This window comes from Leopardus geoffroyi, chromosome A1 (assembly GCF_018350155.1).
Source record: "Leopardus geoffroyi isolate Oge1 chromosome A1, O.geoffroyi_Oge1_pat1.0, whole genome shotgun sequence".
Lineage (NCBI taxonomy): Eukaryota > Metazoa > Chordata > Mammalia > Carnivora > Felidae > Leopardus > Leopardus geoffroyi.
In genome coordinates, this window is record NC_059326.1 from 209,429,176 (window position 1) to 209,455,782 (window position 26,607).

Genomic DNA, 26,607 nt, shown 5'->3' on the forward strand with positions numbered 1-26,607 from the left:
AGTCCCTTATAATTCTTTCTGGTAGAGATTCAAGTCAACATTTATTAAGTATTATAAATCTATGCTTATATGTAAGCATTATAAACACAATACATAAAGTCTCTAATGTTTAAAGGATTTATTTGGGAGCTAAGCAAGACTTGGAACAATTCCAGCTTTTAAGGTGGATAATTTCACTGAATAAGATTAGCTTTTTTTGTCACAAAAACAGGTATGGTGGTGAAGCACAGATGAGATTTCCAACCACTCTCCCTGCTCCAAGTAACGTGGGTCCCATCTTAGGGTCTCCTGTCTACGCTAGTGAGTATGAAACATTGAAATGAGACTATTTCTTTTTTTTTTCAACATTTATTTATTTTAGAGAGACAGAGCACCAGTGAGGGAAGAGTAGAGAGATGGGGGAAGGGACACAGAATCCAAAGCAGGCTCCAGGCTCTGAGCTGTCAGCACAGAGCCCGATGCAGGGCTCGAACTCACGGATTGTGAGGTCATAACCTGAGCCAAAGTCGGACGCTTAACCAACTGAGCCACCCAGGTGCCCCAAAATGAGACTATTTCTTTTTTTTTTTTTCTTTTAATTTAAATGTTTTTATTTATTTTTGAGAAAGACAGAGTGGGGTAGGGGCACAGAGAGCAGAGGCGAGCTCTGTCCTGAGAGCAGAGAGCCCGATGGGGGTCTTGAACTCACCAACTGCAAGATCATGACCTGAGCCAAAGTCAGACACTCAACCAACTGAGCCACCCAGGTGCCCCGAGACTATTTCTAATAGTTTGAACTTTAGAAACTATGTAGTTTCCATATAGCATATTTTAACGAACAAACCTTTTCATTATATCTTGTTTACTGCTACTGTTTTATTGGGTGAATAATTCTATAGATTTCCAACTCTTGAAAGTGATGATATGGTAACATTGAGTTCTTTATGTTAGAGAACAAATAATACATAACCAGTGTATTTACAGAACTCGTTTGACATTCAAAAGGAAGGAGGTGAATGATTTAATGAGTAAACTCCCACCTCAATGTTTTCCAAAGTGGAGATAGTTAGAAAGTTCCTGGGAAATAAGAGGAGTCTCTAAATCTTGAATATGTCACAGATGGTACTACTCCTCACTCGTGCTTAGAAACAGCTTCTCTAATTTCATCAGATTTAAAAGATTGAGAAATTATTTTATAAATCTTTATATTCTTCTTTTCAGGTTCTCCTATTCCTAGTACTAGTTCATACCCAAATCCAACATTTCTGGGAACACCATCTCAAGGTACTTGTGTTCTTTATTTTACATTGCTATACTATTTGAAGAGCTAACACTGTTATTATCCTTAATACTTAGTTAAAGATTAACTTGCCCTATTGTCTTGAAAATCGTAATTTAATACGAATCACATCCAAGCAAGTATTGACATTTGGCCATGAATGCCTTTGCATAGGAACACCTTTAGCAGTGTACCTGGAAAGCTCCTTATTTGGGTACCAGGATTTAATTAGCCATGTCATCTGTATAATTAGCTCTGTTTGACTCCCAGTTTAAGGAGTAGTGATTGCAAGCTTTCTTTCCTTTTATCCTGCAGGCTGACACTTGAAAGCCTACCTGGGAGCACCCATCCAAGTCTGAGTCTCTTCTTTTCAGGGAAAACCAAATTCAATATCTGTTTATACTAGTATTTTTGTAAATATTCTTACCTTTGGGTCTAGACACACAGGCTTGGGTTATTGAGAATTCTGAATGTTTAAGGTTAAATTTAAAGGTTTGTCTTTATTATGTGCATACAAGGTGTACACCCTCCTGCCATGTCAACACCAGTGTGTGCTTCAGGAAATCCAGCAACTCAGGCCGCAAGTATGACTTGTATGGCTGCACCAGAGATCGTGTACTCTGGAAAACACAATGGTATTTGCATCTACTTTTCTCGAATCATGGGGTAAGTTTTGTATGGAATAACCCAACTATTGCTCACCTTGTCCCATTTTGTGTGAATATTTTTAACTCTAAATTTGGGCCATCATTTATTTCTATTAAATTTTACTTACAGTTTTAGTTCATTTGTTCATTAATAAGATTGTATTCTATTGTTTAACTTTTTTATCATATAACCACCTATATTTGTTGCTGTGGTTTACATATATGCATATGTATACACGTACATATTAATACGTAGTGTTCCAAACCACCCCATAACTCAGTGACATGTGTCTGCAAGTCAGCTAGGCAGTTCTGGTCTTGGCTAGGCTCACTCATTTATATGCAATCAGCCATGAGGTTGAAGAGAGCTCTGCTAGTCTTGGATTCGCACATGTTTAGGGTCATGTTTGTATGCTGGTCTAGAATGGCATCTGCTGGGACAGCTGGGTTGTTCTTCACATGGTTTCATCCTCTAGCGGGTTAGCCGGGGTTTATTTACTTGGTGGTAGCAAGGTCCCATGAAAAAGGGTAGAAATTGGCAAAGCCTCTTGATAACTGGGTTTTAGATTTGGCTTTACCATCACTTTCACTTCATTTGCTGGACCAGGGGAATGTCTCCAGGCCAACCTAGATTCAAAAATAGAATCCAGGGGTACCTGGGTGGCTCACTTGGTTGAGCGTCCAACTCTTGATTTCAGGTCAGGTCATGATCTCACGGTTTGTGAGTTCAAGTTCTGTATCAGGCTCTGCGCTGATGGTACAGAGCCTGCTTGGGATTCTCTGTCTCCCTTTATCGCCACCTCTCCCCTGCTTGTGCATACATGCTCTCTCTCTCTCTCTCTCTCTGTCTCAAAATAAACTTTAAAAAAGAGTCCATTGAAAAATGGGAAATATATTCCTTGTTATAAGAGGCACATCGAACTCATAAAGGATAGGTATAAGGAGGGATAAAGAATTACAACATTTTTGCAATTAGTCTGTCATATCTAGTTAATTGTCCTGTCTGCTGTGTATTTGTCTTAGATTTGAGATGTATGCTTTCATTTCAATCATTTGCTGAAAAATGTGAAACACTGCAGCACTCCTTTATAAGTTTGTTTTTGCATTATAAGCTTTCTTGTTTATAATTCACTGCCCATCGTGTTTTGATTTTTCTTCGACAGTATTATGTAAAATATCTTAGGTATGTCAAGTTTAGACATTTTCTTGTTTTCCATCTTTTGGATAACTTCATGAAATGTTAAATGAAATCATTGCTGTACTTTAATAAATACATAGAGAGGAATTTAGTACATATTGTAATTGTTTATACGGCATAATTGTTAAAACATTTTTTTATTTCAGAAATATCTGGGATGCTAGTTTAGTTGTGGAGAGAGTATTCAAGAGTGGCAGCAGAGAGATCACCGCAGTAAGTGTGTCGTATAATAGTATTCCTTTGTTGCGATGTAACCAGTTTATGCTGTTAATTGGATAGATTGTTTCACATTTCTTGATGTTATAAAAAGACGCAGTGGGCGTTCTTTTGTGTACATGTCCAATAAACTCCTTGCCCAGGTCTGTCACTTATAAAATGATGAGTAACTTTCTTAATATTTCAGTCTGATACTTCACTAGAAAATGAGAATAATAAGACATCTTTCTCTTAAGGTTGTTGTGAGGGTTAAGCAGAATAAGTCCTAATACTTAATATTACTCAAAGCTACTATTTAGTGCTTTGCTTATATGCCCCCCCAAAAACTCCACAGACCAAGTACTGATTTCCATGTGTTGGTATACTTTGTAGAGTGCTTTAAAGAAAGATTCTTTAAAACTTTGTATTAACATAAATTCAAGTAGTAAAATTCTTTTAACATAAAATAGAAATGCAATTTATTTTAAGCTTTTTCTTGTTAACGTTTTTTTTTATTTTTTTATTTTTGAGACAGAGAGAGACAAAGCATGAACGGGGGAGGGTCAGAGAGAGGGAGACACAGAATCCGAAACAGGCTCCAGGCTCTGAGCTGTCAGTACAGAGCCCAACGTGGGGCTCGAACTCACGGACCGCGAGATCATGACCTGAGCCGAAGTCGGCCGCTCAACCGACTGAGCCACCCAGGCGCCCCAAGCTTTTTCTTTTTAAATTGGAAAGATATCAAATATCTTTTCAATTCTGATACTCTTTTAAAAGTTCATGTTTCTAAGAATAAGAATGTATTTACTTAACATAGTATATGATTTCATTTATCTGAAGTTCAAGAACAGGCAAAGCTAACCTGTGGTGATAAGAAAAGTGGTTACCTGGGATATGGAATAACTAATGACCAGGAAGGAGCATTAGAGAACTTTTTGGGTATTAGAAATATATTGTGGTCTGGGCAGTGACTGTATTAAAAACGTAAAAAGCTATCAAGATGTTTGTTTAAGGTGTACTGATTTTACTGTCTGTAAATTATACCTAAATCAAATCAGAGCAGGACAGGAGGGATGTGGTATCTAACCCTTTATTCTGGTCATGAAGCATAAATTGATAAATAATTGTGTTTTTGAAGATAGGATACTTCAAAATTGAAAGTTTACACTGAGTTACAGATATAAAAGTATGTGTTTTACATATACACTTTTTCAGTGTTTTAAAACTTTGGAAAATACTTGTTTTCCTTACAGATTGAAAGTAGCGTTCCCTCCCAGCTGCTGGAGTCAGTGCTACAAGAACTAAAAGGTTTGCAAGAATTTCTAGACAGAAACTCCCAATTTGCAGGAGGACCATTAGGAAATCCAAAGTAAGAATAAATAAGATTTATTTACTCATTTTCCCTTTTTTCTCCAAGATATAGTTCACATGTTATAAAATTCATTCTTTTAAATGTTTAGTTCAGTGGTTTTTAGTATATTTATGAGGTTATGCAATTATCACCACTATCCAATTCCAGAATGTTTTCATCACCCCAGAAAGAAACTCTTAACCCATTAGCAATCACTCCCTGTCTTAGCTGCAGTAACAGTAATACCATAGAATGGCTTAAACAACCATCATTTATTTCTCACAGTTCTGGGGGCTGCAAGTCTGAGATCACAGTGCCAGCATGGTTGGGTTCTGGTGAGGACCCTCATCCTGGTTTACAGATAACTGTTTTCTTTGTGTGTCCTCACATGGCAGAGAGAAAACTAGGTGACAGGTTCTCTGGTCTCTTCTTCTAAGGGTGCTAATGTCATCGTGGGGGCTTCACTGTTGTGACCCCATCTAAACCTAATTACCCCCGAAGGCCTACATCCTAATGCCGTCAGATGGGAATCTGGTGAGACACACTCGGTCCATAGCTCTCCCCGTTTCCCTTCCAGCCCCTAGCAACCACTGATCTGTCTCTATGCGTCTGCCATATTCTGGGTCTTTTATATAAGTGCAAATGTGTGGCCTTTTGTTTCTGGCTTCGTTCTTTTATTCTGTTTTCAAGGTTCACATGTTTTAGTGTGTATCAGTACTCTTTGTTTCATTTTTCATTTCATCAGGTGATGCTCATTTGGTTGGGAAGCTTTTTGGTTGTTATGAATAAGGGTGATGTGAACATACCTGTAAAAGTTTTTGTGTGGACATGTTTAGGATGAGCTTTTTTTTAATTATAGAAATGGGTTTGTTGTAAAAAAATTTCACTGCCCAGAAAATTTATGATCTGAAGTATAACATAAAATATCTTGATACTCATAAAATATCTCACTGTGCATTTCTTTAAAACTATATTGCAAACATAGCACTTTCACAGGTCCTCCCCCAGACAGTGGGGCCCGGATTTGGTAGCTGGTGCTGAAAGAAAACCCTTGATTGCATCCTTGCCCTGGGACTATGCCAGTGGCAGCTGTCACTCAGTGGGACAGAGAGACTGTTCTGTGACATCATATTCAACATTGTACATTTTCTCCTGTTCTAACCTTAGGTCTTCTCCCTAAATAGATAGATAGATAAAAATAGATAAATCTGCAAATAGAGTCTAACTAGGCATACTTTTATGAAACATTGTATGTACTTAGTGTATCTTTTAGAACATTCCAAATCAGTGGAATAAATTATTTTTATATTGGCTTCGTATTTTTCCATTATTTATAGGTGTTTGTGTACTTGTTTAGTAATCTTCAGATGAATTTTTTGGCAAGTAGAATTGGGTATGAGGGCTTTTCAAAATGTTGGTATGTAGTATTGTCTCATGAGAAAATTATACCAATTTTCTTTAATATTAACCTTTGGAACACTTTAACGTATATATATATATATATTTTTTTTTTTTTTAATGTTTATTCATTTTTGAGAGAGGAAGAGTGCAGGAGCACGAGCAGGGGAGAGCGGCCAGCAGGGGGGAGGCGGGGCACAGAGGATCCAAAGCAGGCTCTGCACTGTCAGCATAGAGCCCAATCTGGGGCTTGAGCTCATGAACCGTGAGATTATGACCTGAGCCACCCAGGCGCCCTAAATTATATCTTCCATACAAATTGATTTCTTTCCTCTTCTGTTAACTTAGTTTAAGAGTCTTTATCTTTTAATAGGATAATTTAACTTCTTCCCTTGTAGTTGGCATTAGTTATATGTTTGATCTTATTCTCATATCCTTAATTTGTGCTTTTTGTTGTGTTTTCTGTTTGTTTTTCTTTCCTTTCCCATCCCCTTATTTTACTGTATTGATCAGACCTCTCCCTACCCCAAACACAGACTTAGAAGTTTTATATATGATTTTCTTTCTCTGGTAGTTAGTTTTAAATTCTGAAAACTTTAAATGACACGTCTGTCAGCATTAATAATTGGACAGAAGCTATTAATCTTTCTTTTTTCCCCTGCCCTCCACCACTATCCTTCCTGGAAATTATCTGGAATTTTAGTTGTAAGGTGCTTTTGTTGTTGTTGTTTATTTGTTTTGTTTTTTCACATTATGTTCTTCTTTTAATAGTTCCTCAGTGTATTGAACTTTACAGTTATAACTGCAAATGTCTGTTAATTTTATACCCTGCACCTTTACTAATTTCTCTTTAGTTAGTAGTTTTCTCGCTGAGTTTTTTGGATTTTTTAAATATGTAATCCTGTCATCTGCAAATAAAGATAGTTTTACCTTTTTCCTGTCTATCTGTAGTTGCTTTCTCTTGCCTGTGTAAGTTAATGTCTCCAACACAGTGTTAAACAGTGGTGGAGATAAAGTGGGCATCCAGATCTTATTCCTGACTTTAGTGGGAAAGCTTGTAATGTTTCCCCATTAAAGAAGATGCCTGCACAGATACAATTTATCATACTAAGAAAGTATTCATCCATTTCTGTTTTATTGAATATTCATATAAAATGAGTATTGGAGTTTGTCAGATGTCTACATTTTGCAGAGATGATTGTATTTTTTTCCTTTATTAACAAATTTCCTAATTTCAACCAATATTCTTCATGTCTGCAACATTAGTCTCACTGAGTATTTTTTAATAGCTTCTTAAGATGTAATTTATATGCCACAAAATTCACTTATTTTAAATGTTTGGTTCAACAACTATTAGTAAATATATAGAATTGTGCAATCAGGGCACCTGGGTGGCTCAGTCGGTTGAGCGTCCAACTTCGGCTCAGTCATGATCTCACAGTTCGTGAGTTTGAGCCCCACATTGGGCTCTGTGCTGACAGCTAAGAGCCTGGAGCCTGCTTTAGATTCTTTGTCTCCCCCCCCTCCCTGCCCCACTCTTGTCCTGCTCAAACTCTATCTCTCTCTCAAAAATAAACATTAAAAAAAAAGAATTGTGCAACCATCACCACAATCCATTTTTAGAACATTTCCTTCAACCCAAAGACATTTCTCCTGTCCATTTGCAGTCATTTCCTCCTCTTAGTCCCAATTATTAATCTATCCTATCTCTGTAAATTTGCCTATTTTTAACAGGTCATATAAATGGAATTATATAACTTGTGGTCTTTAGAATCTAGATTTTTTTGCTTAGCATATTTTGAGGTTCATATTCAGGGTCTGTGTTGCAGCATAAATCTGTACTTCACTCCTTTTTATTGCCTAATGGGTATGGAATTGTAAGGTCGTAGTCATTTTCTTTCAGATCTTTGTTTACAGTTTGTTCCATTTTCTTCCTAAATTTTAATATTGCAGAGGAAAAGTGCATTACTTTTCTGATTCTCTTTTCTCTGTAAATGGTTTGTGTTAACTTTGAAAATTTTTATGCTATTTCTATTACTGAAGATATAGCAGTTTTCCATAACATCTTTACTATGTTTTTCTTCACTGAGTGTTGAGAACTAAACTTCCTTAATGAGCATTTAGAACTAGACTTTTAAGCCTTGGTGAATTTTCCTTTATTATTTTTTAATGTACTATCTGATCATTTCCCTTCTCTTTGGAAAATCCTATCAACTCTCCTAGTTCTAGCCTCTGTTTCTTCTCTTTTCTTCCATAATTTCCTTCATTCCTTTTGTTGTAATGGTGGTCATTCTGTAAAGTACAGAATTCCTAGCATTGATGTTCTCAATCGTTAATTACATTTTATTTCTTTACTTAAAAATTTTTTTTTAATATTTACTTTTGAGAGAGAGAGAGAGAGAGAGAGAGCATGAACAGGGCAAGGGAAGGGAAAGAGGGAGATACAGAATCTGAAGCGGGCTGCACGCTATGAGCTATCAGCACAGAGCCCAATGCGGGACTCGAACCCACAAACTGAGATCATGACCTGAACCGAAGTCGAATGCTTAACTGACTGAGCCACCCAGGCTCTCCGTCAATCACTTATTATATTTTAAATAGCATCTGTTCAGTTTCTCTGATAAATTTTTTTTCTGGCCATTATATTTTTAACTCTAAGAGCTCTTTTATTTTCCCTTTTTCATGGCAATTAACATTTCTAATGTGAATCCCAAATTTCACTAAGAATACAATGGATTTCTTTTTCAAGTTTTTCATATTTTCTACATTAGTTATTTCATTGGGGGCTGTTGGTTTCAACTGCCCAGCATAGTCTGTCTTTTCCCAGCTAATAAATACATTGTATCTGGTGATATTTTTCTGGCTATATTTAGAAATTAAGGTATATACTGACTAGTATAGGTAACCAGTATAGATCTACTCAGCAGTTGTTGTCAGTGTTCAGTAGCAGATCATCGTGTGAGAAAAATTCTTGTGACAGTTTCATGGCTAATTTTGCCCCAGAATATGGTAAGAATATGGTAGGAAGCTGAAATTTGGTCAAGTGCTAGATTTCAACTCTCAGCATGCCAGACTAGTGAAGCTGAGGTTTCTCTTTAAGTGAGTTGGGAGACTATAGCAATGTCAACCCCCTGCATTGTTTAATGTACTATCATTTGGTTTCAGAGGAAATCTGAGCCTGGATGCTAGGGAGGAAATCTGAGCCTGGATGCTAGGGCCAACCAGATGAGATGTGATGTTCATTTTGTTTACTTTTTGCCAACGCTCTCTCCAACCCTTAGCAGTTGGATCTTAGGGTTCCCAGTTAGAGCGTAAAGTTGCCAGTGGACTCAAAGAAGGACCTATATTAGCAATAGGGTATTCCAGTGGATTACCCTGCTATGTTAATCCCATCTAATCTGCCTACTCCCCCTTCCTCATGTTTGTGATGATAACCTAGATTTTGCTAAGGAGCAGTATAACCAGCAACAGTAGACCCTACTGTAGTCCTCTGCAACAAATCCACCATCTTGTTTGTGGGCAGTTTACCTCACATAGAAGAAGGTATGTGATTAAACTCTGCCCAGTCACCCTGTGTGGTAGAGGAGACACACTTGCTGCACTGATGTCCTGCGTAATAATCATTTTAAATCCTCCCTTCAGTTATTTGGCTACCCTGATATTCATTTTATTTGGAAAGTCTGGATAAATGGTTACTTCTTTGCCTTTATTTGCCAAATTAATAGAATGAATTGGTTTCTAGCAGCCTTTAGAGATGAGCAGTTTTGGCTTTAAGGTACGTAGTAAAATCTACCCTTTTTCCGTGTGAGGTTTTAAGAGTTTGGGTGGATGCGTAGTGTCATGTAACTATCACTACAACCAAAATACAGAACAGTTCCATCCTGCCCCCAAGTTCTCTTGTGCTTTCTCTTGTATTCATACCCTTTTCTCACCCCTAAGCCTGGCCACAAATGAGCTCTTCTTTACCCCTCTACTTCGCCTTTTCTAATATGTCATATACATTGATTCTGGCTTCTTTTCTGTAGTCAGAGATTGATCCGTGTTGTTGCATATATCATTCCCCTGGAGAATGTCAGTCTTGTTTATTTCAGCAAGTAATCTGCCTACTTAACTTCAGACCACAGGTTCTGCCTTGGATTCTGTGGGCACTGATTTCAGTATCAGCTTAGTTTTCAAAGCTGTTGCTGTACTCTTTAGATCTGTCCCACGCATGAGCCTCTCAGGGTTATTCTGGGACTTGTGCAGTAGTTTATATCTCAGTTCAGTTCTTCGAGTCTTTGCTGTGCTTCTTTGAGTATGTTCCATATATATGGCTTCAGGGGTGAGCCCAGAGGTTGTGTTGATCATACACAGACTTAGGGGATCTCCTTTCCAGCCCCTTTTTGTTCTGATTTCCCACAAATTCTCTAGCTCCCAGGAACTCCTTTTACTGGTCCTCGGGATAGAAAGCTAGTGTTTCCTTTCATTTTTCACTCCTTTGATGTCATAGTATTGTGGAAATGGTGGTACCTTTGGGTCAAATCATCAAGAGAAAGAACTGATTTGCTTCAAACTTTTGGGACCACAAGCCCCCTTTTCCCAGTTTATCTGTTCCGGGGTTTCTCAGCCTCGGGACTGAAGACACTGGGGACTGGGTAATTATTCATTGAGGGGACTATCCTATGCGTTATAGGATGTTTACGAGTATCCTTGGCCTCTGTCTACTAGATACCAGTAGTCCTCCCCAGTCGTGACAGTTAGAATGTCACCAGACATTGCTGCATGTTCCCTGGGAGATTTACTGCCCATACAGTTTTGTTTTGTTTTGTTTTGTCCATACAGTTTTGAAACTCAGTTCACTTTTGAACAAAGCCGAAATAAAGGAGTATGGGAAAATCCCAGTATGAATGGCTTGTCATTTGAGTTTTGACTTCCCAGCTAAGTCTGTTTGCACTTAACTGACTTTTCAGAGTCCTCAGTGAGTAGTTGCTCTTTGTATTCCATCCAGGGTTTTCGGTTTTGTAGTCAGTGAAAGAGGCTGTAGCAGGCTTACTCCATCTAGGCTGGTGCCATCAGTCAAGGTTTTTATTAATAACCATTATGAATACGTGGTTTTAAATGTATTTAGCGTGTTTCATTCACTGCAGATTGTTTTTGTAATGCAAGATGTCCCAATGTTTTGCCTCTTCAGTCTGCTTGAGTTTTGACAGTTTTCTGTCAGTATTTTGAGTTTTCTTTGGTAACTTCTTTGCTTCCTAATATGACAAGATGTTCTAGGTTCATTTGGTACAATTGCTGTCCTCTACCTGGAATCAGCCATTTCTCCAGGGAACCCTGATTTCTTTTGTTAGGAAAGGGTGTTAAGGATTATAGCTATGGGTGTTCTTTGCTACTAGTCATGCTGTATGTTGTTTTGTCTGTATTTTCTAATAAAATTGCGAGTTTGTACTGTTGTGAAAGGTTTAAAATTACAGGGTTTTGCTCCATTTCTTATATTTTTGTATTGCTTTTTCCCTAAAAATCTTATTTTCTATTAATATTGACATAATCATTTGCTTCATCCTACATTATACCTACCATAGTTTCAATCGTCATATACTTTTGAAGTTAAAATCTTTTTTTTAGCTTTCCAAAATTTTTTTTAATATGAAATTTATTGTCTCTATCAGTTGTCAAACAAAAATTTCTCCTGAAAGTTCATCATTCTTTTCTTCACATCCCCTGAAGTTACATTAAGAGCTGAAGTATCAGATTCTTCACGAAACGAGCCCCAAATGCTCTTATCTGCTCATTTCTCTCAGTGGCCAGTATTACTTTACAGTAGGTTCTTTGCTTTTTACTTTTGTCCTGATGTTTCTTCATCCGTAAAATGGGATTCTTTTTTTTTTTTAAGTAATTAATTTTTTAAATTTACATCCAAGTTAGCATATAGTGCAACGATTTCAGGAGTAGATTCCTTAGTGCTCCTTGTGCATTTAGCCTATCCCCCCTCCCACAACCCCTCCAGCAACCCTCTGTTTGTTCTCCATATTTAAGAGTCTCTTATGTTTTATCCCCCTCCCTGTTTTTATATTATTTTTCTTTCCCTTCCCTTATGTTCATCTGTTTTGTATCTTAAAGTCCTCATATGAGTGAAGTCGTATGATATTTATCTTTCTCTGACTAATTTCACTTAGCATAATACCCTCTAGTTCCATACATGTAGTTGGATGGCAAGATTTCATTATTTTTGATTGCTGAGTAATACTCCGTTGTGTGTGTGTGTGTGTGTGTGTGTGTGTGTGTGTGTGTGTGTATGTGTGTATGTATATGTGTGTATACACACATACATATATATATGTATACATACACACACACATATATACTTTGGCTATTGTTGCTAGTGCTGCTATAAACATTGGGGTGCATGTGTCCCTTCGAAACAGCACACCTGTATCCCTTGGATAAATGCCTAGTAGTGCAATTGCTGGGTCATAGGGTAGTTCTATTTTTAGTTTTTTGAGGAACCTCCAGATAGTTTTCCAGAGTGGCTGCACCAGTTTGCATTCCCACCAGCAGTGCAAAACAGATCCTCTTTCTCTGCATCCCTGCCAACATCTGTTGTTGCCTGAATTGTTAATGTTAGTCATTCTGACAGGTGTGAGGTGGTATCTCATTGTGGTTTTGATTTGTATTTCCCTGATGATGAGTGATGTTGAGCATTTTTTCATGTGTCTCTTGGCCATCTGGATGTCTTCTTTGGAAAAGTGTCAATTTATGTCTTTTTCCCATTTCTTTGCTGGATTATTTGTTTTTTGGGTGTGGAGTTTGAGAAGTTCTTTATAGATTTTGGATACTAACCCTTTGTCTGATATGTTGTTTGCAAATCTCTTCTCCCATTCAGTCAGTTGCCTTTTAGTTTTGCTGATTGTTTCCTTCGCTGTGCAGAAGCTTTTTATTTTGATGAGGTCCCAGTAGTTCATTTTTGCTTTTGTTTCCCTTGCCTCTGGAGATGCGTTGGGTAAGAAGTTGCTGCGGGCAAGATCAAAGAGGTTTTTGCCTGCTTTCTCCTTGAGGATTTTGATGGCTTCCTGTCTTACATTGAGGTCTTTCATCCATTTTGAGTTTATTTTTGTGTATGGTATAAGAAAGTGGTCCAGGTTCATTCTTCTGCATGTCGTTGTCCAGTCTTCTCAGCACCACTTGCTGAAGAGACTTTATTCCATTGAATATTCTTTCCTGCTTTGTCAAAGATTAGTCAGCCATGCGTTTGTGAATCCGTTGCTGGGTTCTCTTTTCTGTTCCATTGATCTGAGTGTCTGTTTTTGTGCCAGTACCGTACTGTCTTGATGATTAGCTTTGTAATTCAGCTTGAAGTCTGGGATTGTGATGTCTCCTGCTTTGGTTTTCTTTTTCAAGATTGCTGTGGCTATTTGGGGTCTTTACTGATTCCATACAAATTTTAGGATTGTTTCTTCTAGCTCTGTGAAGAATGCTGGTGTTATTTTGATAGGGATTGCATTGAATATGTAGATTGCTTTGGGTAGTATGTAAAATGGTATTCTTAATAATATTTACCTTATAGAATTAGGAGTATTGTATTAAATCGTTGGTGCAGGCAAAACAAGTGTTCAATAAAAGGAAGCTATTATTTATTATCCATCTATTCTCAGTGAAACTTTAAGCATCTCAGAGATTAAAATGCTTCAGTTTCAAATCATTATCATTGATTTGTCAGTGATTATTTCACTATTCTACAGAGGAAAAGAATATTTATAGTGTATTTTAGTTCATTTGTGTGAAATAACCAGAACAGGCAATCTTACAGAGACAAAGTAGATTAGCAATTACTTAGGGTAGGAGTAGGAGAGATGGAGATTGGCTACTAATAGGGAGTGGGTGAAAATATTCTAAAATTAGATTGTGGTGACAGTTGCACAACCCTATGGGTATATTTTGAAAAACTAAATTGTGTACTTTAAATGGTTGAATTTTATCTCAGTAAAGCTGTTGAAAACACAAATTCTGGAATTTCTGTTTTAGTACAACTGCCAAAGTGCAGCAGAGGCTGATAGGATTCATGCGTCCTGAAAATGGAAATACCCAGCAAATGCAGCAGGAGCTGCAGAGGAAGTTTCATGGTAAGTTATTCCTTCTGATCAGTTAACTGAACATGCCCCCAATAAAGAGTTCTATTCAGTGAATAGAAAACAGTGGACATCTCTCAATAAGATTTAGTTTTTTGGTAACCCAAATATTTTTTATTAAAATAACATCAGTATGGTTGGGAAAAGTGGGACAATATGGATCTCTTGTATTTCCATAACTTTCAACCCATTAATTTTTTTTCCTTTCCTTTACTAGAGAACATTATACACACCTTTGTTTAATGAGTTTTTAATTGTAAAATAGACGTAAAATTTACCATTTTAACCATTTTTAAATATAGAGTTCATTGGCATTCAGTACATTCACACTGTTGTGCAGAGGTCACCACTATCCATCTCCAGAATTTTTTCCATCCTCCTATACTAGAACTCTGTACTCATGAAGCAATTTCCCCTGCCCCAGCCCCTAACAGCCATCATTTTTGTTTGTTTTTCCTCTCTGAATTCGAGTAACTTATATACCTCCTATAAGTGGAATTATACAGTGATCAGCTCTGCAACTGGCTTATTTCAGCTAGCATAATTAATGTCTTCAGAGTTCATCCGTGTTGTAGCATGCGTCAGAATTTCCTTTCTTTTTAAGGCTTAATGTTATTTCACTGTATGTCTATATAGGTTTCCCCTGCTCCCTGAAAGTGGAGTGTTCCTGGGAAACCTTTCATAAGCTAAATGGCATAAAGTGAAGAAGCAATTACCATTCATTGATATGGAAAAGTTTTTGAGCATTCCCAGACACACAAAATAACCTTTCTTAGGCTTTTCTGTTCCTTAAGACACATTTTTAAAGTTTACTTATTTTAGTAATCTCCACACCCATCTTGGGGCTCAAACTCACCACCCCAAGATCAAGAGTATCAGGCTTTTCTTTTCTTTTTTTCTTTTTTTAATGTTTATTTTTGACAGAGAGAGAGACAGAGCATGAGTAGGAGAGGGGCAGAAAGAATGGGAGACACAGTATCCAAAGCAGGCTCTAGGCTCTGAGCTGTCAGCACAGAGCCCTACATGGGGCTTGAACTCATGGACCACGAGATCACGACCTGAGCCGAAGTCGGAGGCTTAACCGACTGAGCCACCCTGGTGCCCCAGAGTATCAGGCTTTTCTGACTGAGCCAGCCAGGCGCCCCACCTTAGGACACATTTAGAGATAAAACACAGATGCCCAGAGACACATTTCAAAGCTATGGCGGTTTAACGCTGAGATGCTGTGTGTGGTTTCTGGGGAGGGTGCTTGGAGGGGTGCATGCTGCTTCTATAATGGCTTACTGCAAAACCAACAATGAATGCTGTTTGGGGGGTTTTTTCCATGAAAGCGAAAATCCTCTTTGAATTTCTTTAAGTTAATGATATGAGGTAGTAATGTAGGTCTTTCGTAGAAGCAAAGTGATGTAACATGAACTTTCAAAAAGCAGAGAATACCTATACCACACTTTGTTGATCCATTCATCCGTTGGTGGTGGACACTGGGTTGCTTGCATCTCTGAGGCATTGTGAACAATTCTGCTATGAACGTGGTGTACAAATAGAAATTTTCAGTTCTTTTCAGTTCTTTTGTTATGCATCCAGACATGGAATAGCTGGATCATATGGTATTCTGTTTTTACCTTTTGAGGCACCACAATACTGTTTTCCATGCACCGTTTTACATTTCTACTAGTAGTGCACAAAGTGTTTCAGTTTCTTCACATCTTGATTAGTAACACATTTTTCTAGAGTTAAAAATGTGAATTGAACTTTTTTTTGGTCTGTTATAAATAGTAACAACTAAGAACAAGGGAATGGGAAACCTCTTATAATCATCAATTATTCCAGAAAAAAATTGGAATAATTATAAATAATTATTTATATTTGGCCTGCCATGCAGTTTTTTTTAAAGCTTTTTTAATTTTATATTGTTTGAGCCACTTATTCTGACTGATAGAACTTTGCTAATTGAGACCCAGCCATTTACTTTTGTTCTTGCTAGATCTGTTTTCTGTTTACTATTTTGTATATGTTTTTTTCATCATTGCTGTTGGTATTTCACTAAGGCCTTAAGCCTGACAGTACCAAACATTGGTAAGGGTTTAAACAAAAGGGAGGATTCAAATTGTTAGCAGTGTATACTGAAATGACTTCTTGGAGATCATTTTGATCATATCCTATAAAAGCTGAAAATGTATATATTCAAAGCCAGCAGTTTCACTTCTAAGGATACATCATAAAGCAGTCTTTATGAGACTTTTTTCCCCACAGTGAGAAATAATTTTACATTATGACCCTGGTGTTTGAAAGCATACACACACAACTGAAACAAAGCTGTAGGAAATAACTACCTGTTTTATACTCTAATATTTGTTTTCTTTTTTATTGTTTCCTTTTTTTTTTTTCCTATTTCTTTTTAAGAGAAAAAAAGCTGTCATGCCTGACTGGTTTCATGGCTCACCAGTTTGTCTTACTCTGTGTGTGTGTGTGTGTGTGTGTGTGTGTGTGTGTGTGTGTTATTTATTTTTAAAATTTTGGTTAACATACAGTGCAATATTGGTTTCAGGATCGCCAATTTATCTTTATTGTTTTTTGCCAGTTTATCTTAATCCAGGGTTTAAACAACATAATCCTAGAAAAATCTGACTGTGCTTTCCAGAGACCTTTCTTAAGGATGTTTATTACACTATTGTTTTAGTAGCAAAGCATGGGAATATAAATATCCTTAAGGAGGAAGATGGACCCAACTGTGGTATACTTACATGATAGAACATCTAGTAATACTAGATTTATGTTTTTTAATATAAATAGCCTGTGAAAATGCAAGTGGATGGAAAAAGCATCAGTGTGAATTGTTTAGAAACTGCAGTGTTTTTGTCGTTTCTGTGTACACACATGCACACAGAAGCACATATACATAATGACAGCGTAAAATCATGAATTCAACAAGTCATGATCATGGTTACCTATGATAAGGGGAGGGAGGAGAACAATGAGGATTTCACCTTTAACTGTAGTTGTTTTTATTGATGTTAAAGTGTTGCCTTACTTTAAAATGAACTATATCATTTTTTAAAACTTCATTAGTTGTGTTTTGTAATTAGAGGCTCAGCTGAGTGAAAAGGTTTCACTTCAGGCAATCCAGCAGTTGGTTCGAAAATCATACCAGGCTCTGGCTTTATGGAAACTTCTTTGTGAACATCAGTTCACTGTCATTGTAGGAGAACTTCAGAAGGTAGGATTTTTTTTCCCCTTAAGATCATACTGTTAATACTATGCTTATTTGTTTTCTTTTGAGTGAGCTTTAGTCTTACACTTGGGTTTGAGAGGGGGTTATTTTCGGGAGTATTTAGGTTATGATGACAGTGTGTTATAGGAAGATTGCACTAAAGCATGAAAACTTGGGGGATCCACTTGGTCAAAACTGTAAGTTTTTACAATACGTGAGAACTTTATCTTGGTATGTGAATGCAATCTTTACCAAAGATTTTTTTTTTTAATGTTTATTTATTTTTGAGAGAGAGAGAGAGAGAGAGACAGAGCATGAGTGGGGGAGATGGAGAGAGAGGGGGAGACAGAAAATCTGAAGCAGGCTCCAGGCCCTGAGCTGTCAGCACAGAGCCTTGAACTCATGAACCGTGAGATCATGACCTGAGCCGAAGTCAGAAACTTAATCAACTGAGCCACCCAGGCACCCTAAAAATATCTTTTTAAATAGATTATAATCTTTATTTGGACTTCAGATCCTTTTGGCAATCTGATCAAAACTCTCCCCACGCTCAAAGAATGCATACAAACACATACACAAAATTTTTGCATGTGATTTCAAAGAGTCCAATGAGTTAAACGTTCTTTTTTTTTTTTTTTTTTTTTTTTTAATTTTCTTTTTAATGTTTATTTTTGAGAGAGAGACAGAGAATTCAAAGTAGGCTCCAGACTCTGAGCTGTCAGGACAGAGCCCGATGTGGAGCTCAAACCCATGAACCATGAGATCCTGACGTGAGCTAAAGTCAGACCCTTAACCGACTGAGCCATCCACACGCCTCTAAACATTCTGTTTAAAGAAAGGTGTTTACCATTGTAAGAAATGAATGGTTCATATTTCTTTTGCTGTCCTCGTTTGAATCCTTTTTAAGTATAATGGTAATTTGCATTTATATAAATGTTAGGCATTCCAGTGGGGGGAATGTATTCCTATCTATGTTTTAATTGTGAACATTTCTATTTTTTTTTTTTTTTTTAAGTAGGCTGCACACCTGCTTGAACCCATGACCCTGAGATCAAGAGTTGCATGCTCTACCTTCTGAGCCAGCCAGGCACCCCTAATTGTGAACATCTGTGAACATCTCTAAACATACACAAGAATAAATACTACATTACAGTCCCCATATACACTTTACTTGTATTCAGCATTTTCAAGATTTTATCAACTCTCATTAGTCTGTTCTCTATTTTCTTTACTGAATTACTTTAAGGATGATCCTAGTCATTGTGTCATTTCATGTCTATATACTTTACTGTGTAGTTCCTTTTTTTAATGCTTAGTTATTTATTTTGAGGAGTGTGCAAGCACAGGGGAGGGACAGAGAACATTCCAAGCAGTTTTATCACTGTCAGTGCAGAGCCTGATACAGGGCTTGATCCCACGAACCATGAGATCATGACCTGAGCCAAAATCAAGAGTTGGACGCTCAACCAACCAAGCCACACAGGCATGCCTACTATGTATTTCTAAAAAATGGTGGGATGCAAGAGCGACCTGGCTGTGACATCTGTCAGCCCCATTGATCACCACTGTTGACTTGGCCTATCTGACTGGCTAAGCAAGTGTCCCATTCTTCCCTCAACATTCCATGTGCTTTCCTTTCAAAGCTGTGTGCTCAGAGGATGATCTTCCCTGATAGAGGAGGACTATTCTTTGGTCAAGGGTATATGAATAGCTGTGCTCCCCTACTAAAATCTCCAAACAAGCTCTCAAGGTCCATCTGTAGGAGAAGTAGGTGAGTCAAGCTTCCAAGGTTCCAGACATCCAAATGAGGCACTGTATTTGTATGTGGCAGTTTGCCTGAAAAAAATAATAAATAAATTTTTTAATAAAATAAAAATTTTAGGGGCGCCTGGGTGGCTCAGTCGGTTAAGCATCCGACTTCGGCTCAGGTCATGATCTCGCGGTCCGTGAGTTCGGGCCCCGCGTCGGGCTCTGGGCTGACAGCTCGGAGCCTGGAGCCTGTTTCGGATTCTGTGTCTCCCTCTCTCTCTGACCCTCCCCCGTTCATGCTGTCTCTCCCTGTGTCAAAAATAAATAAACGTTAAAAAAAATTTAAAAAAAATAAAAAAAAAAAATAAATAAAAATTTTAAAGGGACATTTCTTTAGGGCACCTGGGTGGCTCAGCCAGTTGAACATCCAACTTTTCATTTCGGCTCAGGTCATGATCTCACAGTTCATGGGATCATGCCCCAAGTCGGGCTCCATGCTGAGAGAGTGGAGCCTGCTTGGAATTCCCCCACTTTTCACGTTCTCTTTCTCTCTAAAAAATAAAAATAAAAGGTGGACATTTCTTTGAATAACAATTTTATTATCATATTTAGCAGTATTAACAACGGAGGCACCTAGGTGGCTCAGTCAGTTGGGTAAACATCTGACTCTTGATCTCAGCATAGGTCTTAATCACAGGGTCATGAGTTCAACACCCCCTGCTTGGGCATGGAGCCTACTTAAAAAAAAAAAAATATATATATATATATATATATATATATATATGTATATATATGTATATGTATATATATGTGTGTATATATATGTATATATGTGTATATATATATATGTGTATATATATATATGTGTGTGTGTATATATATATATATATGGTTTTTTGGTAAAACAATGAAAGTTCTCTGTCTTAAAAATATCTTTTTACAGATTGAGTCTTTCAAATCAAAATCTAAACAGTTGGTTCGCTTGTTGAATTTGATTGTTATTTCTCTTAAATCTCTGTCAGTCCAGAGCCATTTTCCTTTCTTTTTCCCTTGCTATTGCCAGGAAGGAATCAGGTTATTGGTCGAAGAATGTTTAACATTCTGAAGTTATCTTTTCTTCCTTGGAGTGAACTTGTCCCTCTGTTTCCTGTATTTTCTGTAAAATGGAACTGAAGTCTACAGAGCCTTGATTAAATTCAGGTCAATTTATTTGAGGATGAAAAGAATACTTCGTATGAAATGGTTAGTGTGTCAGATTGTAGTTATTAGGAGACACAGAAGGTTTAATTGTACCCTTTTAGTGATACTGTTGTCCCACTTTTAGTGATACTAAGATTGATGACTGGATTTAGGTACTGCCAGTGTGAAATTCCCCATCCAACTTTCATCAACCGTTTGATGAATCATTATCTGAATCAATTATTTCATTTAGGATTATAAAGTGATCATTTTCTCAATGTGTGATTTCTTCCATACTTAATCACTGTAGTCCTATGAAAAAAATTTTTTTTTCCTGGGCTCCTAGGTGGCTCAGTCATTTAAGCATCCAGCTCTTGATTTTAGCTCAGGTCAAGATCTCATAGTTGTGGGATCCAGCCCCACAGCATGGAGCCTGCTTGGGATTCACCCTCTCCCTCTCTCTCTACCCCTGCCCCACTTGCACGTTTGCTTGCTCTCCCTCCCTCTCAAAATAAATAACAACAAAAAAAATCCCTTGGGGCACTTAGGTGACTCAGTTGGCTAAACATCAAACTCTTGATTCTTGATTTAGGCTCACAGTTCATGAGATCAAGCCCTGAGCAGAGCCTGCTTGGGATTCTCTCTCTCTCTCTCTCTCTCTCTCTCTCTCTCTCTCTCTCTTTCTCTCTCTCTCTGCCCCTCTCCTGCTCACATGCTCTCACTCTCTCTCTCTCTCTCTCATACACAAAATAAATAAACCTTTTTAAAAAAATTTTCCCTTATCCTCTAGTCTATTTAGTTATCCTGAAATGTTTAATTCTTGACTTTTGAGTACCAATTTTCAAAGTTAAAAGGCAGTTCCCCTCATTCTTTCCAGTAGTGTCCAGTGCATAGTTTTGTTAATGGTTTTGTTTGTTTTTTGTACTTTTTTTGCCTTTTAAAAACTCAAGCAAATGTGTTTAACTATGAAAGCCATTTTTTTCTATGCCAGGTAGATTAATTTTTAGTTTTATTGGGTGGTAAACATAATGTCGGTAAATTTTAAGGCTAGATGTCTTTTTCGTGATCCATCTTCAAAGCTTCCTTCCTCACATCATGGATTTATGTTCAAGGAATGCAAATTAAATATTAGTTCAAAAAATTGGAACATAGATTGGATTTGAGCAGAAATTTTAGAAAAAAGAAATAGTAGTAAAGCATTCAACAGAATATTTTACAGGGGCGCTTGGGTGGCTGAGTTGGTTAAGCATCCAACTCTGGCTCAGGTCATGATATCATGGTCCATGAGTTCGAGCCCTGTGTCGGGCTCTGTGCGGACAGCCTGCTTTGGATTCTGTATCTCCGTGCGGACACCCTGCTTTGGATTCTGTATCTCCCTTTCTCTCTGCCCCACCCCCTCATCCTGTCTCTCACTCTCAAAAATAAATAAACATTAAACAGAATATTTTACTATAGCATAAATCATCACAGTACTATAGAGCTCAGGGTTAATAAGCAAATTTGTTCAAAATGAGATCAAACTCCCATGTTGGAAGGCTTTAAATAGAATTCTAACATTAAGGAAAAATAAACATAAGCCCAAGATTTTTTAATATAGCTAAGTGATTATTCTTTCCTGGTTATGACTAAAATCGGGAGACCTGTCTCTAATTTTGGTTCTGCTTAGGTTTTACTTTGCTCATTTGTAAATTGAGATATTTGGACTAGTCACACCATGGGTTCTTCAACTCTGTATGATTCTGTGAAAATTTGCAAAAATGGGTTGGTCTGTATAGTATATCTTCTCTTTTTAATTAAAGAGTCTATTAATGTCGGGGCACTTAGGTGGCTCAGTCTCTTGAGCGTCCGACTTTGGCTCAGGTCGTCTGACTTTGGCTCAGGTAGTGATCTCAGTCAGTGAGTTAGAGCCCCACGTAGGGCTCTTTGCTGACAGCTTGGAGCCTGGAGCCTGCTTCAGATTCTGTGTCTTCCTCTCTCTCTCTGCTCCACCCCTGCTCATGCTCTGTCTCTCAAGAATGAATAAATGTTAAAAAAAAAAAAAAAAAAAGAATCTATTAATGTCTTGATTAATTTATTAACTATTAAGGAAATTTTATTCTGGGTGGAAAAAGGATATTCCTCTGTGATAGAAAAAAACGATTTTTCTCATACTTCTAGGAATTTCAGGAGCAACTGAAAATCACCACATTTAAAGATCTGGTCATCAGGGACAAGGAACTGACTGGGGCATTAATTGCTTCTCTTATCAACTGCTACATCAGAGATAATGCTGCTGTTGATGGCATTAGTTTACACTTACAGGACATCTGCCCCCTTCTGTATAGCACTGATGATGCAGTTTGCTCTAAGGTATGATGCTTTAGTAGCTATATCAGTATTTCTTACAGGAGGTTTCATGGTACGAAAAACCCACTAGAACTGGAATCGGGAACCGTCTTTTTACTTAACATATGAAGTCCCTTGGGTAGGTCTCTTAACCTCTCCTGGCCTCAGAGTCTTTGTGCATAAGGGATCGGAATATATCATTTCTTAAAATCCTTGTATATTTAAGTTTTTCATAAAGAATTTTGATAGCATTTCTAGAGCATATATTTTTAAATGGTTAAGTAATGTTTCTCCTTAGAAATTAAAAATCACTAAAACTTTAAGTCTGTAATGAATTAGAGTTAATTGGGCAATTTTTATTGATCCTTTCCTACAGGTGAAAATAATTTAAAAAATCAGTATCACAATGGACTGCCTGCTGACCAATAATGTATTGACTAGGCAAGAGATTTACCAGTCAAAAGCTATCTTGATTTAAATATTTGTGAGAGGAATTAAGAATAGCTAGGATTTTTTGGTCAAAAACTTTTCTGCCTAAAATTAAGAAGAAGTAAGTTTGTAGAGTTTTTATTTTTTGATGAGATTTGTATTGAGACACAGATCAAAACTTGTGTTGATAGCATCATCTGTGTGCTGAATTTTATATCTTAAGTTCTTGTCATCTCTAATTCTAGGCAAATGAACTTCTGCAGCGTTCCCGACAAGTTCAAAATAAGATTGAAAAGGAAAGAATGTTAAGGGAATCCTTAAAGGAATATCAAAAAATCAGCAATCAAGTGGACCTTTCCAATGTTTGTGCTCAGTATAGACAAGGTGAGAAACAAAATGTTCATACCTCGTTCCTGACTCGGGGGACAAATGACGGAACAAGTTACTGATGAAGAGCTTCTTCCCAAAAGCAAATCCTCCTTCAGCTTCAGTTGCCCAAGTGATACCACACAGGAAATTCATGCCTTGTGTTTTAGTATTTGATGACTGTACTAGCCTCTGCAAAATCTATTGTGCTCTTTTTATATCTTGAAACGTAACTTTCCCACACCGGAGTTTCAGTCCTTGTCCAGTTAAACGACTGTCTGTATTAGATAGCTTCCTGGGTTACATTTGTTTTTTGGATGCTTTAAGTTCTTCTGACTAATTTTTAAAATAGTACCTGTCTGCTTGCTTTAAAATTATTTTAGGGGCACCTGGGTGGCTCATTTGGTGAAACTTCCAACTCTTGATTTCAGCTCAGGTCATGATCTCACGTTTAGTGAGATCCGAGCCCCGAGTTGGAAATCCATGCTGACAGCACGGAGCCTGCTAGGAGTTCTCTCTCTCCCTCTCTCTCTCTCTCTCTGTCCCTTCCCTGTGACATGAGGGCATTCTCTCTCTCTCAAAATAAGTAAATAATCTTTTAAAGATAAAATAAAATTACTTTAAATCAAATCTAACATGTAAAAGTAATAACTGTTAGCACAGATATTGTTTTGAACTCCGAGATATTTTTTTTCTTCCATCCAGGAACTGAAACCTTCCCTTTTATTCTAACTATGAAAATGTTTTTCCAGTGAAAAAGATGCATTTAATAGCTGCATTTTAGGCATATTGATACCTTGTTCTTTGGTAGATTCACCAGACATATCTTATATGATACTGTCATCAGGTGACCAGTGTACAGTAGAGAAATAATAGCCTTGATCAGTATTTTTATAAACCAGCTAAGGGAAAACACATCCAGCCTAGTAATAACCCTTAACTTGGTCCTTTTCCTTTCTCATTAGTCCGTTTTTATGAGGGTGTGGTGGAGCTCTCTCTTACTGCTGCAGAAAAAAAAGATCCTCAGGGTCTTGGACTTCATTTCTATAAACATGGAGAACCAGAAGAAGACCTTGTGGGCCTGCAGGCTTTCCAAGAAAGGCAAGTTTCATCACCTTAGCAGATTGTTGACTTACAGACTTTTCTTGGTGTAAAGTTTGATTGATAGTACTGTATTAGGAAATAATATTTTAAGTACACTTATAAAATTGGATTTTGCTTTCACTTAACAATGTCTTGTTTTAGGGGCTCCTGGGTGGCTCAGTTGGTTAAGCACCCAACTTTGGTTCAGGTCATGATCTCACAGTTTGTGGGTTCAAGCCCCAAGTTGGGCTCTGCGCTGACAGTGTGGAGCCTGCTTGAGATTCTCTCTCTCTGCCCCTCCCCCATGTGCACGCATGTGGGCTCTCACTCTCAAAAATAAATAAACTTTTTTTAAAAAATGTCTTGTTTTTTTATGGGGCGCCTGGGTGGCGCAGTCGGTTAAGCGTCCAACTTCAACCAGGTCACGATCTCACGGTCCGTGAGTTCGAGCCCCGCATCAGGCTCTGGGCTGATGGCTCAGAGCCTGCAGCCTGCTTCCGATTCTGTGTCTCCCTCTCTCTCTGCCCCTCCCCCGTTCATGCTCTGTCTCTCTCTGTCCCAAAAATAAATAAACGTTGAAAAATGTCTTGTTTTTTTAAACTGAATTAGGATAATTCGTAGTTTAGAAGTTTTAGTCTGGTGAATATTCTTAAGGACTTGCCTCTCTAGTTTCTATAACACTTTATTAATGTTAATTTTAAGTGAAATAACTTGGGGCACCTGGGTGGCTCAGTCAGTTAAGTCTCTTGGTTTTGGCTCAGGTCATGATCCCAGGGTTGTGGGATCGAGCTCCAAGCTGAGCGTGGAGCCTGCCTGAGATTCCTTTTCTTCTCTTTCTCTCTCTCTCTCTCTCTCTCTTTCTCTTTCTCTTTCTCTTTCTCTCTTTCTCTCTCTCTTTCCCTCCCTCTCTCTCCCCACCTCCCTCCCTCACTGCCTCCCTCTGCCCCTCTCCCCAACTCATGTGTGCTCACTCTCTTAAATAAATAAAGAATGAATGAATGAATGAGCTAACTTATTTGGAACCATCTCTTCCCCTGCCTAATTTCTGGTTCTGGGTGAAGATGCATATTTTATTTTAAGGGATGATTTTTAAATGTTCACAAATTAGTAATGACTGTTAAAAAATGTGTCACCACAAAGAAAATATGTAACCTATCTAAAATGTGATTTTATTGATAGATTCATTTTTATGACTTCAGTCTTTTTTGGTTAACCAGATGTTCCTAAAACCTAGAAAAAGTATACAATTTGTATTATTTTATCCAAATATATGTGTGTACATACATCTGTTTCCCAAAATAGTCTTCAAATTCTTCTGTGTATTTAAATTAGATAAGTCATTTGCTGTCTCATTAAATAATGCAGTTGCTCCTTTTCCATTCTTTTTCAGATTAAACAGTTACAAGTGTATTACAGACACGCTTCAAGAACTGGTAAATCAAAGTAAGGCTGCTCCTCAGTCTCCCAGTGTACCCAAAAAACCTGGGCCTCCAGTACTGTCATCTGACCCCAATATGCTGAGTAATGAAGAAGCAGGACATCATGTAAGAGACATAGCATATTTTTATTCTGAAATTACATTGTTTAGTTCCGTGTAGTAGTGGTGACAGCTCCTCTTGGGAAAGGTAGTAGCTCTGAGAACTTAGCATTTAATGATTCTCGATTTCAGGATTTTATAAGGTTGATGGTCATGATGTTCAGCAACAGCCTTTAACTGGTAATTTTTACTTTTTTTTTTAATTTTAGTTTGAACAAATGCTTAAACTGTCTCAACGATCCAAAGATGAGCTCTTTAGTATCGCCCTTTATAATTGGCTAATACAAGCTGATCTTGCAGATAAGCTATTGCAGGTAAAAAATACTTTTATTCTAATATTGTTAATTTGTGTTTTCAAGTAGCATAACACAATGGATTAAGCATATATATATATTTACAGGAAATTCATTTTCTTATCCTGAACCTACCATTAGGTGTTAGAGTAAAGCCAGGTAACGTAATAATCTTTTCCTAGTGGGCAAAATAAGTTATTGCTCTAATTTTCTCATTATTTTAAGGCTGATATGGGTTGTTTATATAGTGGGGTGGAAATCACTGGATTATGAATTAGGAGAC

General features: G+C 37.5%; 1 protein-coding gene and 1 non-coding gene across 2 annotated transcripts in view; both read left to right on the plus strand.

The window, feature by feature from the left end:
- NUP155 (nucleoporin 155) overlaps window positions 1-26,607 on the plus strand; it is a 71,908-nt gene that overhangs the window by 33,247 nt on the left and 12,054 nt on the right. The window contains exons 16-27 of the mRNA XM_045439881.1: window positions 212-300; window positions 1,201-1,263; window positions 1,777-1,924; window positions 3,250-3,316; window positions 4,552-4,667; window positions 14,049-14,146; window positions 17,239-17,369; window positions 22,449-22,640; window positions 23,291-23,429; window positions 24,377-24,512; window positions 25,885-26,038; window positions 26,241-26,345. Of these exons, the coding sequence (XP_045295837.1) occupies window positions 212-300; window positions 1,201-1,263; window positions 1,777-1,924; window positions 3,250-3,316; window positions 4,552-4,667; window positions 14,049-14,146; window positions 17,239-17,369; window positions 22,449-22,640; window positions 23,291-23,429; window positions 24,377-24,512; window positions 25,885-26,038; window positions 26,241-26,345 (1,438 nt within the window). The remainder of the gene's footprint in view (window positions 1-211; window positions 301-1,200; window positions 1,264-1,776; window positions 1,925-3,249; window positions 3,317-4,551; window positions 4,668-14,048; window positions 14,147-17,238; window positions 17,370-22,448; window positions 22,641-23,290; window positions 23,430-24,376; window positions 24,513-25,884; window positions 26,039-26,240; window positions 26,346-26,607) is intronic.
- LOC123582119 lies at window positions 5,631-5,759 on the plus strand. Its single transcript, XR_006704213.1, has one exon. It is a non-coding gene; the product is annotated as a small nucleolar RNA SNORA30/SNORA37 family (small nucleolar RNA).